Source organism: Halictus rubicundus, chromosome 9, assembly GCF_050948215.1.
Source record: "Halictus rubicundus isolate RS-2024b chromosome 9, iyHalRubi1_principal, whole genome shotgun sequence".
NCBI lineage: Eukaryota > Metazoa > Arthropoda > Insecta > Hymenoptera > Halictidae > Halictus > Halictus rubicundus.
In genome coordinates, this window is record NC_135157.1 from 8,614,980 (window position 1) to 8,628,410 (window position 13,431).

Below are 13,431 nucleotides of genomic sequence, written 5' to 3' on the forward strand. Positions count from 1 at the left end.
TGTTGCAACTCGATGACACTTTTCACTCCTGGACTGCGGACCTTTATATGCGGATTATAATTTTTGTATAAATATAAGACCTGCGGTCTACTTATTACTGAACAGTAAATCTTTATGCAGATTACAAATTTTCTTCGTCAATCGCAACAAACGGGAGCCAGTTAAAAATCTCTTTCTGTCCTTAATCATTTTAGTCGGTTAATAATTTTATCCGCAGTCCACTATTTTATTTTATTTCCACTGTCGAGCAGCTATAATTGCGCAAAATTGTTGTCTTTTCTTTTAACGTTTCTACGTTTTTACTGAAAGATCTGATACGTTTGGAAATTTAAATGTTGCCACAGTTATGCACCGTGCCTGAGGGCATACGGGTCTCGTTGTAACTTAGGGAACCCGCCGACGTAGCGAACGCGCATTAAAAAAAGAAACGATTGATAAGCTAAACTCTGTAGACCGCTTGTTATACTCGTCCGAGTATGTCTCTGGATGATAAGAATGTCGGTCGCGAGGAGTTTCCGAGGACAGCTCGATTAACACGTTCACCGTCTCCGTAATGAACGGAGTGTCCAGCGGAGCGTCATCCGAATTTGTTAAATACTAAGTAAGTCTACCGGAAAGTGCTGTCCAGTTTGTAACGCTTACGGACTTCCATATCTGAAGCTAACAAAAAGTAGATAGTAAACGATTTTGTTACACCGTTCCATTCTTTTCTACCGTGTGTACCGTAGGACGATGTAAAAATTGCAGCGATTAGTCCACTAGTTAACGATAAAGGCGACGGAGGGTATGAACAGAACACAAACATTTCTACGACCACGTTTCCCGAACATATTTTAAAACGGTGATTCGAACTTCGAGGATAAATCTGCAAAAAAAGAAAGGACGAGGAACTCCGCAAAAGCTCAAGCTACCAAAAGAGATGATTGTAGATAACAGGGAAAACTATATTGTAAATAACGAGCGTGTGTTCTCCGGTAAAAAGAGCGTCTGAAGTTGGACAGGACTTCCCGGTGGACCCGATAGTTAGATCACATGAACCGCCATGTGTTCCTTTCGACGCGAGCCTGATCCCCGTGCAGAGGTCACGGTTCCGTGTATAGTAACCGGGTTGATTAACGTGCGGGTCGTTACAACCGGAATCAAAACCGACGTGACCCACATGCGAATTCATGAATTCTCCGACGAAACCCCGACTTGACCCACGGAATGGGTCGCGGGGTATGAAAATCGACCTGTTCCTGGGTTTGGCTCATAGTCTCCTAGGGTAAAACTGGTTGACCCATTTTCTATGGGATAGTGAACGTGTTAGAAACTCTGTTCTAACAAGAACATAGTCCCGACCTAGCTATAGGAGAACGTTAACTTCGAAACGTAAAATGAAATTTAACCGATTAGGGTATGGCAGATAACTATTCGACATCGGCTCGTCTACCGTTCCACGGATTTTCAGTTTCACGTTGTCCGCTCTGCGATACTTTTGAGGAGGCTGGCAGCACACGATTCACAGTATTGGGCATCTGAGCTCAGGGTATACTTCCATCAAGTTGCATTGAAATTACTGACACGGGTCCGATCGGCAATGTTTTAATCAACAACAATCCAATCGGTAACTGATCAACAATTGATTCTTCCATTTCTTAAAGTATGTAACACACTTTTTATTGTACAATGGTTTTAACTATATCTTAAATCTGGGTTGCAGAATTTTGCTTGCACCAAAATCTTAGGCGAAATAAATGTAACGCAAAACTATTTTAAAGTTAATTATACAATTAGCTGTGCAATGATTTGAACTGTGTATATCCTAAATTTCAGCTAAAGGATTTTTCTTGTGTTGCAACCTTGAGGGAGGAAGTCGTATGATTTATTCTTTTTAAAGCTGTTCATTAAAAAATCTTTGGAAAAGTGAAGATCTATTTTAAGACTAACCACGGTGTGGTAATTCCAGCTTCGACTTAACGATGACAAAGCGCACCCTCGAAATCGGTTAATGCTGCTATCGATGGATATTGGTGTCGACCAAATCTAGTTCCGGTGTGTTCTTGTCGGTCGGAACAGTGTCCGTGACGCTTGTGTCGGTGATATCAATGCATCCCATTTCCAGCACCGTGAATCCGGTGATGTAGAACCGCAATTTATAAAGTGTTCATCGTGTATTACGCATTTCGTCGTCGGTGTACATATACACGCACACAGACAGACAGACAGACACACACACACCGAGAACCACACACAGTATTGTACTAACGCGAGGAATCGGTTGTTAGGGATGTAACTCTATACCTACGTTGTATCGCGTAAGCCATGTTGTATTTACAGGACCGTTACGGGAGAATAATTTTTCATCTAGTGTTGAAAACGAAACAAGTGGGTCGGAGGAGGCCCGTCGGGGAACGGAAATTGGTATGCGTGGACCTAAATTATGAACGTTCCGATCGGACCAGAATTACGACTGTTGTATTTTCTTTAGATAAGTTTTCAACGAATAAAACGTCGACCGTTCGCGTGCGTTGTTGAAATCGAAGTTCTTTCGTTTGTAACCGCCGTGCGTGAATATTGAATGAATGCGAACACGTTGATGGGACGAACGAGGAACCAAGCGATGAATATTTCAGTAATCAAAATAAAGGAGACGAATTCTAACGGTTACACATGTTCAGAGATTAATTGCGTAGTGATTTAAGCTCGTTACATAAAATGAGAAAGGAACCTAAACGCTGTTTCCGTTTTAGCTGAAGGATTATTTCTGTTAAACGACACACGCAGTGTACAATGATTGTTTTGTGTAAACTACTTCCCTCTATTTCTCTGATCTACTTTACCAGATTGAAATAAACATTGTCAATCCATACACCGGAAGAAATGATTTATAATATTATTAATAAAATTTTATCACGTATGGCAGAAACAATTCCATCCCATTTTTATACCAGCTTCTTGTTTTCCTTTAGTACAGACGTTAGACAGTTGTTAGCGGATCCGCGTCAGCTTTAGACACGCTCACTGCGACCGATTTGTTTAACCGGTCTTGCAAAATGCTTGAAAATGATTTCAAAAAGCCGCGTTCGGAGTCGGAATGATTTGTTAATATCACGCTGGTTCCCTTATGGACAGCGTCGAGAAGATCATGATGCAACATTTCCCCTGTAAGATACAGATCCGCGGAAACGTCTTTTAATACGGTCGCCCCAGATCCAGCACAAAGCGCGACAGTGTTGATAAAACCGTCTGGAATGTGGGAGTAAAATTTTAGTATATTTTCATTTACCTAAATCAATCGAAAGGTAAATTATAAATTAGGTATTTCGTACTTGTTTGACGAGCCCGGGCCAATCTAACGTGACTTAAACCAGTGCGTTCTTTTACAAATTGCACAGCTTCGTCGATGGAAATTTGTCTCTTTAGGGTGCATATTCTTCCAAAGCCGTACTCCTTATTAGTCTGATTTACATCTATCGGTTTGCTGCTATCAAGCACTGAAAACACAACGGCGTTACTTATGAGGTTAACTAAAGAATCTTGAATAATTATGGACTCAGACGTACCACTCTGAAATGCTGAAGCCAACCAATCGTTTACACCACCTTTTACTGAATCGAAAGTGGTGTGTGGTGAGTACACAGCTATTTTGTTCTCCAAACATTTGGCCACGATTCTTTCCTTAAAAAAAAAGAAGAACTTAATAAAAAGTTGTTGATTAAAAACAACTTCATTATAGAAACCATATTAAATTGATACCTTCCACGAACGAGTTGTTACAGACTTCATAGGCGCAAATATTAGTGGATGATAAGTAATTATCATATCACTGTGTAGATCTATGGCTTCTTGCATAACATCTTCGGTTAGATCGTTTGTTAAGAGAATATGAGATACCAATTTCGGTTCTGTAGGTTCAATGAGCAATCCTACATTATCCCAGGATGCTGCAAGTGGTAAGTCAGCATATCCTTTTAGTGCATCTACCACTTGTGTCAATGGAACACCAGTTGTGCTAGGTTTTATGTCACCCATTGTATGCAGCAATTTATAATGAGAAATTAAAGTTTTGCACCCTTGCCTCAGACCAATGAAATTCCTGTACATCTAGATACACCTAGAAATAAATAACAAAGTCAGGCATAGTTCTAAATACTCGAGCTTAAAGTAACGGGTAACGAATTATTGTAGTCGTGTTTCATTTGTTAAATATATTTATTATTAAAAAATATATGTACATAAAATAGTAATTATGCTATTCATTGTAAAACCAAATTTTTACTAAGCCGTCGTCACTAGCCGATACAAGTTGTCCAGGAACTGTAGGATCCCACTGCACACAATTCACATCTTGTGTATGAGCGGTATCCATTGAGCAAACCATTGTAAAAGTTGGTTGATTAGGATCAGAATCACCATCCTCCTTGAATATTCTAATAATGTCATCACCACATGCAGTCACTAATAAGCCAGTTGTTCTGCACCAGTCGATATCGTAAATTGTCCTTGTATGATAACCGGATAATGTACACACACACTTCCAAACCGGTTCATTGTTTACTGTAACAATACCTGGGTCATTACCAGGTTTATATTCTTGCCATATTTTCACTGTCTGATCGTCGCTGCAAGTTGCTATCCTATTGCCAGTTTTGTCCCATGCAAGACTCCAAACCGTTGAGGTATGAGAAGACAGCGTTGCCATGCATGACCAATCATTATCTGCTATATATTCTTTGAATAACTTCACTGTGTTGTCATAGCTAGCTGATGCCACGATCTCTTCAGTAGGATGCCACCGTACCTAATAATGGAAATTTTGCATTACAATATATTCTTTATTTATATGTTCTAATGCTTCACCTAAATCAGGCCTGGACACGTTTGTCTCAATTAAAATAAAACCTGTCCCCTTCCAGCAAACGCAGTTACCATGGAGAGAGGGTACACTTTGCCTGGCGCAAGTAGCTATGAAAGTATATACGGTGGGGCAACAAAGACACGAGGCACCAGCGAATGTGATGAAGGTGCATGCTGCATAAAAGAGAGATTGGTGGGAGAAGCAAACGTTTGAGGGACCCCAACCGTGCCTAGGCCTGACCTAAATCCTACCTAACACCTAATATTTAGAGTTTGTCTCAGGAATAGTCTATGTACTAGCAGTAGAAGTGTGCGAAAACCCAAATATGTTAGGTCAAGAATTTTATTTGGGATCGGCAGAGGTTTCCAAAAATATTTGGGATTCTCAAGCATATTTGGGTTCTCACACAATAAACTTGAATACATAATACATAACAATACATAATTATAATACATAACATCCACTTACCTTTTTTACATCTTGTGTATGAGCATTAATGACAGCAGCACATTCATATTCACCATCATTCACTTCCCATATCCAAACAGATTTATCCCTGCTACAACTAGCCAACAGTTGCCCATTAGAAGACCAACTAACACTTTTCACTTCGTTCTCGTGACCTTCTAAAGTTGTAGTGCATTCAGATTGAACTAAATTTTTATCCCATATAGCAATAGTGGCATCGAAACTAGCGGATGCTATGTGATTCCCACAAGGGGACCATGCTATTTCTCTAATAGTTCTTGTATGTCCTTCAGTGAGGATAGTTTTCATAACCCACTGTGATTCTTGTTGACCCCAAATTATTATAGTTTTGTCTTCGCCGCAAGACGCAAAACATGCACCCTTTGGATGCCAACAAACATTCCACACCCTTCCTCTATGACCACTCAAAGTATGTTTTAATTCCAATGTACCCATCTCTACCTGCAACAATATAACGATACTTTAGATTTAATAAAAGAAGCTTATACATGTGCAGTGATTACTTTAATATATTAAACACAAATGAGGAAACATTGGTGTGAAATGTTTGAGCACTACCCTTAAATGATTAAATCGCTTATAATCAAGTGTCATAATACATATTATATGAATTGTCAGTGTAATGAAATACTTATACCTATGGAATATTTGGTACTATGAAATATTTTCACGAAATGATCTTTAAACAGGGGTTTAGAAATCAAAACAATGTTCAATTATTATTTAAAGATATGATAACGATACTGCAAACGATATTGCAAAGTAACTCATATATACATAATATTCAATGAAACACTTACGATAATCGTTTTGGAGGCTTTTATTCTTCAAGCTACGTCTGCGTGTGTTTTACAATCAATTATCATACAAAATATATACACGAACGATAAGAAAATGTACTGCTCCTGAAATATCACGTGCGCCATATAACCATGAACCATCCTAATATTGAAAGCGAGGAGGAAATTGAAAGTATTATAATTAAATTATCGTAACACATAATTCTTACATAACCATCCGGATTCGTAAAATTTTTTCCTTTATTAATGAAGTAAACAGGTCGATATTACAACTTTTCATGACAAACAAAATACATACATATATAATGACTTATTGGCGGGAAATTACGAACTTGTATCGTAATGTGAACTTGTATTTCCTTATTAAAAATAAAAATAGCGTGTTATATTGAGACAAAGTAGATTACTACAGTTTACAGTCAGTTTATTGTAACACGTAAATACAAAATAAAATTACAATTTATTTATATCTATCTATAAATATAGTAATTATTAGTCTGATGTTGCATTATATGTTGTAGAAACTGATAATGCATCTGTATCAGTTAGAGGTAACATTCTAGTACAAGAATCAGGTGTTCTACAATAAAAAGATAAAAACATTAATATCAATATCCACAATGAACTCAAGAAAGAGGATAATACTTACACATCTTTTAAAAGGTGTAACACATGCTTGTGTTCAATTCCTTCTAACCATAAGTTTAATAACTCTTCACGTTTGCATCTCAATAATTGTTTACAGGCATTCAAGTTCTCTTTGACTGCATGAATTTTTTCTCTCGAAGCTGTCACTTTCTCTGACAGAGCACTGAAAATCTAAAATGCAAGATATTATGCATAAAATTATTAATGTACAGCAAAATTTTTCTAATTATATTCTTTTGCGGGTGGACTTACTTGCATAACTTGTGTCAGATCTTGATCATGTAGCGAAACCAGCTCATCAAGTCGTTGATCACTTTTCTTATACTCCTTCTCAAGTTTAGCTTTCTCTATTTCACGTTGTTCATTAGTTTCACTTGCTGATAAAGCACGAATTACAGAAATCAGTAAACCACTCTAAAAAATATTTTAGATAAAAGCATAAAATGTAATAATCAATTAATTGACATAAATTGCTAAACCTTACTGTTTCTTTTGTCGGTTTGATACCTCTTGGAGGTTTGGTGGGAGGTACTGAATTCATTTTGTATTATACACACAAAAAAAGGCAAGACGAGGCTTAAACTTTTGTTTAAATCACTTATATTTTACACAGCGAAAAGAACATTTCAAATTTTGCTGTCAAACACTCACTAACAGGTTATATTCTGCTATTTACAGTTTCAATTAAAGACTCAAATTATTTCGAGAGTATTTACTAAAACAATGATTACAGAATTTCAGTGTATATGCTAAATAATTGTTGTGAATATTATAGAAATTTTTATTGTTTTTATCTTTGTTGATATATTGACTGAGCTACAGAATGACATTAGTCAATGTGACAGGTGACAAATACACATGTTTTTGAATCAGATTCTACAACTACACTGTAGTGGGGTTAACAAATAAAATTTCTTTAAATTATTGTAACAATTCATTTTATTGACATATATATAACTTCAGATACTTAAGATATGTAGGTTTGTAAGCTTAGGGTATAATTTCATATAAATTTTTACATAGCACTTTTCAAGTTGCTATAATTAAAAATATTTTGTAGGTACTTTTGTACTGATTTTTATTTTCATTTAAGAGAATTATTTGTCTTTATATGAAAATAAAGCGAGCAATGTGAGACAAAATAAGAAAATCATTGTTTTGTTCCTGTTTAAATGTTCACATAATTCTCTTCGTTATTATCAGAAAGATTATTTCATAATTTATAGTTGAACTTGTTTAATAAAAGTATCACAGAATTTATTATGTAATTGTTTCATGTGGTACTTTCACATTAAGGCCTATTGTGTTTTACTTTACGTGCAATCCTCAAAATACTTTCCTGAAGATCAAATACAAAGAAAAATATTGTGCTACAAAATGTTATTCATTTTAAGTAATGTTCGAAATTTAATATACTATTTAACATTACACGTACATAGTAAGGAACATTACATTGACAATTATGGTCTCATCTGAAACATATTAAACATGCTTATGAAAATATACATTTAACGTTTTGTATATTCCAGTCTACAAAAATTGTAGCGCAAATGTTTTAACTTTGCATTTGAATATTCTAATGTTCTTGATAATGCCTTCGTATTTATTTATTTTTTCTTTTTTTCAATGATATTGTACTACACAAAACATTTGTAAAAGTGAACTTAGTCGTTATTAATCAGAATTGTCCACACCAGATAAATTATTAAGCTGTTGCAAATACCTATATCATAGGAACAAAATACAGCAGAAAATAAAAGAATCAAAATGTACTTAATACATAATAAATTAAATAATACCAATGTTTCATTGATTACTTAGGAATGTATACTGTAGAGAAAGGTTGGATTACTTATAGATGATTACTGTAAACACATTAACTATTGCTTCAACGTGATAAAATATACATTATAATATAAGGCCATGTGTTAACTTTACATTTGCGGCAACTGATCGATAGGTGTCGCAAATCTGAAATCTTCTGGGAATAATTTCCCAGCATGGGGATACATCAGCTTATAAGACTGTCTAATTGTAACATCAGCTACACCAGCAATATCACCAATTTCTTTCTGAGATCTTTTATCTTCTGAAGCCTGAAAAACGACGATGCAAAGAGACAGTGCATATGTATAAATGCTGTAGAAATAAAACACAAAGAAAAGCATTTTTATTATTATATTAAATACCTGTGACGCCATGTATATTGCAGCAGCTGCAACAGAAATAGGTGACCTTCCTGGTACAATATCAATTTCCACTGCTTTCCTTGCAATATGTGTAGCAGCTCGTTGCACCATATTCGGAAGGCCCAGATTAGAACAAAACCTAGACATAAAGTCTCCTGTAGTGATGAGGTCCACGCTAGTTTCAAGTGCTTTCAGAATCAGTTTGAAACATCTTCCAATTTCTTTTTTACTGATTTTACTGACTGCACAAATTTCTTTGAAAGTACGTGGTACACCTTCTTGTCTACAGGCAATGTACAAACAAGCTGAAGCAATTGCGTCATTGGCACGACCTTTCAGATTTTTACCGTCGTGCACTTGTTTAAATAAGTTATTAGCTCTATCAACAATAGTTTTGGGCAAATTAATGCGATCAGCCATTCCGTTAATTTCACGAAAAGCATTAATCAGTGCTCTATCAGAACTGCTCATCTGAAAGGAATGTAATTAATTAACAGAGAGGAAGATCAGTTACATAACACACACAAAACACAAGCATTATACGCACTGTACGTCTGTTCTGATATTTTGAAGCACCAAAAGCATCAAAAGATGCTGCACCAGTTCCTGGACCGATCATGGTGGATAAATCTGAACCATTAAGAAGTGGATTTTCTGGGCCACCCACACGAGATGGATCAACTCCTGCTTTTTCATTGCTAAATGTTCTCCACTCTGAACCAACATCTATTACTCTATAGTAAACAAATTTCAAGATAGCGATTGACAATAGTAACAAACATATTATTCTGTATATTATATTTACCTATCTCCTACAACTAAACCGCACTCTGAACAAATTTGATCACCTGCACGATAGTCTTCTATCAGTGGTGCGTCTGGATGTGCATAACAACAAACCTTGTTTGTTTCATGTCTGCAAGAAAAATACTGTATACTAAAATGTATATCATAGAAATGTATACCAAGGAATTGTATACGAAATATTAATCTATACCATAACAATATAAACAAACATCTTTGCATTATGATAAGTGTAAAGTTAAGATCGTAAGATCGTTTACATTTATATTCGTTTTTAACTTATAAACGAGTGTAATCTTGATGTGACGTGTTTTTATATAAAATTGATAAAGTTACAAAAGATACCTTTCGTGTTAAAAAGAAACCAATAGAGAGAAAAGAATATAAATCTGAATGCAACAAAGTAACGTAATCTCCTTCGTCAACCAATCGGTCAAGAGCACATTAAAAACAAACAAACACTGTCAGATTTCATAACCAAAGTCCATGACATTATTCTATTTTCAACCGAATTCGACCTAATATCGAATAACAACGGTTGATAGAAGAAATGAGATCAAAGAATGATATCAAGGTTAGTTCAAATCTATGAGGTAAAACTTCTACAAAATTTACCTCGACGAACTTGCCATATTTTGGATTCGTGTTTTTCCACAGTGCCGCGTATGTCAATGCAGACATTTAACGCAACTGTGTACATGCACAAATGTGCACCAACCTATATAGTGATATGTACTGGCAGAGAAGATACAAGAGTGCTCACGCCCGGAGTTTTTGTGCCTCCGGTATAGTGCTGCCCCCACACTAAATTCTAGGCTGGATTAGATCACAGACGAGGTATAGGAGTAGACCAATCACCATATGGGGCTTCGTGTCTCACATGTAAACAACTGGTTTTCTTACGCCCTCTACGCTGACGAACGATAAATGCTGGAACTAGATCCACAAGAATGATCAAATCTGATCAAATACAAATGATTACCGAGTTATGTACAGAGAGGAATGAGAGTGCTCACGCCCGGGGTTTCGGCGTTCCCACTTTCGTGACATCGCCGCTTTAGCATGGCACAGCACCGGGCCGTCTTTTAGCATAAAACCGAACGCACACTATTTTTTTAACCAGGATTAGAACGTTCAGCTTAATATTTTATATGAAATATGTAACTAACATCTATGTAAATCTTGTGTACAAAATATCTAATTAATATAAATTAAGTATAATATTAATTGTAATGATACGTATTTTATTTCTTTCCAATTCTGTAGTTGGAAACTCTAGCTGTAAAAAATGGAAAACCCGGAAAAATTCGAACAAATACAGATTTCATATCGAAGTTTAAAATCGACCATCCTGAATATTAATTTAATAATGAGCTATTGTCATCAACACTATCTTAAATTGTTTCATATATTTAGCTACTGTTATTATTAATTAAAAAAATTTTTCTTTCATGAATAAATATTTTTTCCACCTCAGCACCATAAGATGACTTTACTAGATGACTTTAAAAACATATTAGAACTATTTTTAAATAATTTTACTCGAAAACATTCTAGTTTACTCTTCATTTCACCGTTCTACTAATTTTTTATGGGCTGCATTGCAGCTCTGTTAAACACTCTTTTACAATTCAATCAACGCGTGCGGCAGCGCGCGAACCAAGTTCGATCCAAGTTGATTGTTGCACTTACCTAATTCAAACTTTAAAACCTAGGGAACTTGGCGTCGGCGCTGGCACTAGTATTTTGACTTGCATGAGAAAAATTTAGCCTCACGGAATTCGCGACACGAAAATGCGTAACGGAAGTGGTGGGGATGGTTAGCCGAGCTAGTCTTAAATTAACGAAATTTTCGAAAGGCTCAACCCAAAGCATATAGGGTATGCCCAACCACATGACGTATGTAATCTTTTGATTAAAAAAAAATATATATATTTTTCGGGTTTTTCGATTTTTCCTGTTGGTTTCGATATAAAAGACAGTTGATTCCAAATTTTCAAGTTTCTAGCTTGTCTGGAAGTGGATTAGAATTAACATGATCCTCCTCCTCCTCCTCCTCCGATATATATTCCAAGAATTATGCGTTTTTGGCGTATTTATATCTCAAGTTCCAAGGTAGGTAGAAAGTTGCTTTTTACATGAGAGTTAGTTGATGCTATATCTGGCTCACATACAAATTTTGGTTGTCCTCGGTTACCGGGCAGAGCGGAAGTGACGGTGCTAATATGGCTAAAAACCGCTTAACTCTGGTTCGAGATATACTACTCGGCAGCTCAGAGGGAGCGGGAGGGGAACTTGGTTCGCGCGCTCCCGCGCGTGTTGATTGTCCATCAGTTTCCATTTAAATTCCGTGAAACTGGTAGCGTTGGAAATAAAAAATGTACGAAGGTGAGGACTTCACGACTAAATGAATGTATAGCAGCTCGAGGGAATATTTTTGAACATTTTGCGTAACAGGAACAAAGCAAATGAATCTTACACGTTGAATTTCATTTATTCCATTTTTCTGGGTTGAAGGTCACTTGTAGGTCATATTGTGTTACATGGATGAATTCGTTATTTTGTCAGCTACAACATTACGTTAACGGAGATATATCATTCCATTTAAAACAACATCGATGACCTTGATATCTCATAAAAAAATGACTTTGAAAATTTATTTCCGTACTCCGTTACATGTGGTCCTTCAAACAGTGTAACTTTATCCTAAAAAGTTTTTTTGTACAACGAAAAGTAACGGAGATATTTAGGTGTTCTGTTTCTTCGGACTCACCCTGTATATTCGTGAACAGGAGAACGAAATCTATAAGTGTGTAAGTTTCTACAGAATCGGTGACCCAAAGGTCGTGGCCTCTCCTTTTAGCCTTGGAATCAGGCCTCTGGAAGTTGGGAATGCGGTGGCTTGTACGGTCTGATTTGCAACTCAATGTCGATTGTTAGGACCCATGACCCGACTTCATCAAGCGCGTTCGAAATTAATCGGACAAGTTCATTTGTAACTTATAAAGCGTTTTTTAATATATTTGATTTTTTTAATAACTACATTAGGCACATTCGGCAAGTATGTGCGTAATCTTTGTATATATTAATATTTGAAATAATGCACGTTTCACGTGAAAAACTTAAAAAACAATATTTCCGGCATTCTGACGAATTTGTTTCGAATGAACTTACATATAAATCGATAATATCATTAACTCCTTAACGGAGTTACATACACATAGAAGGTATATAAATATGGTAAATTATCGTAATTTTTTGGAGGCTGATGTTATCATTAACTGCTATATGGGTTGCTTAGTATCGTGTTATTTAACTTACTGAACTATCATTAACCTTACGTAAATTGTGCAACGCCTACTGACTCCGTTAATTCATTTTCTCATGTAAGCCTCGCAGGATACTGCACAAAGGTTCCTTGTTCAAGGATCTTTCCCCGAAGCTTTTATCGCCTTTCTCCTGAGTTTCTGCCTGAAATGTGTCAATTGTCATTCAGTGGGGTACGGCTGGTCTATCTTCCCGCTTCTAGATCCATACCCAAGCCCGTAACGAATTCTTAGGGCCAACAATGCCAATAAATAACTAAAAAATGACAGTGTCCCATTCGATCGTAACACAGATCCAGACATGATGTCTAGACAATTCTATAATAGAAAAATAT

At 36.1% G+C, this 13,431-nt stretch overlaps 3 protein-coding genes across 5 annotated transcripts; all 3 read right to left on the bottom strand.

Annotated features, from left to right (window-relative positions):
- Positions 1–2,775: 2,775 nt before the first annotated feature.
- Ciao1 (cytosolic iron-sulfur assembly component 1) lies at positions 2,776–6,393 on the bottom strand. Of its 3 annotated transcripts, XM_076794105.1 has the most exons (5): positions 6,130–6,373; positions 3,739–4,096; positions 3,546–3,660; positions 3,312–3,476; positions 2,776–3,228 (listed from the first exon to the last, which is right to left on the bottom strand). In XM_076794105.1, exons 2-5 carry the CDS (start codon positions 4,084–4,086, stop codon positions 2,960–2,962), a joined length of 897 nt encoding a protein of 298 aa, XP_076650220.1. In that variant the 5' UTR covers positions 4,087–4,096; positions 6,130–6,373; the 3' UTR covers positions 2,776–2,959. The 3 variants fall into 3 exon arrangements, with proteins under 3 accessions (XP_076650220.1, XP_076650219.1, XP_076650221.1); XM_076794104.1 differs by lacking the exons at positions 2,776–3,228; positions 3,312–3,476; positions 3,546–3,660 and adding exons at positions 4,218–4,783; positions 5,309–5,770 and having other exon boundaries at positions 3,738–4,096; positions 6,130–6,393; XM_076794106.1 differs by lacking the exons at positions 2,776–3,228; positions 3,312–3,476; positions 3,546–3,660; positions 3,739–4,096 and adding exons at positions 4,304–4,484; positions 4,564–4,783; positions 5,309–5,770 and having other exon boundaries at positions 6,130–6,393.
- A 143-nt stretch (positions 6,394–6,536) lies between these two features.
- Positions 6,537–7,626, bottom strand: Sec8 (exocyst complex component secretory 8). The gene is made up of 4 exons (XM_076793042.1): positions 7,262–7,626; positions 7,030–7,191; positions 6,779–6,948; positions 6,537–6,709 (listed from the first exon to the last, which is right to left on the bottom strand). The coding sequence occupies exons 1-4, from the start codon at positions 7,316–7,318 to the stop codon at positions 6,622–6,624; spliced, it is 477 nt and encodes a 158-aa protein (XP_076649157.1). The 5' UTR covers positions 7,319–7,626; the 3' UTR covers positions 6,537–6,621.
- A 72-nt stretch (positions 7,627–7,698) lies between these two features.
- Tfiib (transcription factor IIB) lies at positions 7,699–10,513 on the bottom strand. The gene is made up of 5 exons (XM_076793041.1): positions 10,386–10,513; positions 9,772–9,882; positions 9,514–9,700; positions 8,967–9,437; positions 7,699–8,873 (listed from the first exon to the last, which is right to left on the bottom strand). The coding sequence occupies exons 1-5, from the start codon at positions 10,400–10,402 to the stop codon at positions 8,712–8,714; spliced, it is 948 nt and encodes a 315-aa protein (XP_076649156.1). The 5' UTR covers positions 10,403–10,513; the 3' UTR covers positions 7,699–8,711.
- Positions 10,514–13,431: the final 2,918 nt, after the last annotated feature.

What these genes read in the sequence shown, in the direction of transcription:
- Sec8 (XM_076793042.1), bottom strand. Translation starts at nt 7,318, where the DNA reads ATGAATTCAGTACCTCCCACCAAACCTCCAAGAGGTATCAAACCGACA. An exon ending in TCAAACCGACAAAAGAAACA is followed by an intron (nt 7,192 to 7,261) that starts GTAAGGTTTAGC and finishes AATATTTTTTAG; the next exon opens with AGTGGTTTACTGATTTCTGT. An exon ending in TTACACCTTTTAAAAGATGT is followed by an intron (nt 6,710 to 6,778) that starts GTAAGTATTATC and finishes TTTTTATTGTAG; the next exon opens with AACACCTGATTCTTGTACTA.
- Tfiib (XM_076793041.1), bottom strand. An exon ending in AATATCAGAACAGACGTACA is followed by an intron (nt 9,438 to 9,513) that starts GTGCGTATAATG and finishes CATTCCTTTCAG; the next exon opens with ATGAGCAGTTCTGATAGAGC. An exon ending in CAATATACATGGCGTCACAG is followed by an intron (nt 8,874 to 8,966) that starts GTATTTAATATA and finishes GTCGTTTTTCAG; the next exon opens with GCTTCAGAAGATAAAAGATC.
- Ciao1 (XM_076794104.1), bottom strand. Translation starts at nt 5,764, where the DNA reads ATGGGTACATTGGAATTAAAACATACTTTGAGTGGTCATAGAGGAAGG. An exon ending in ATACACAAGATGTAAAAAAG is followed by an intron (nt 4,784 to 5,308) that starts GTAAGTGGATGT and finishes TTCCATTATTAG; the next exon opens with GTACGGTGGCATCCTACTGA.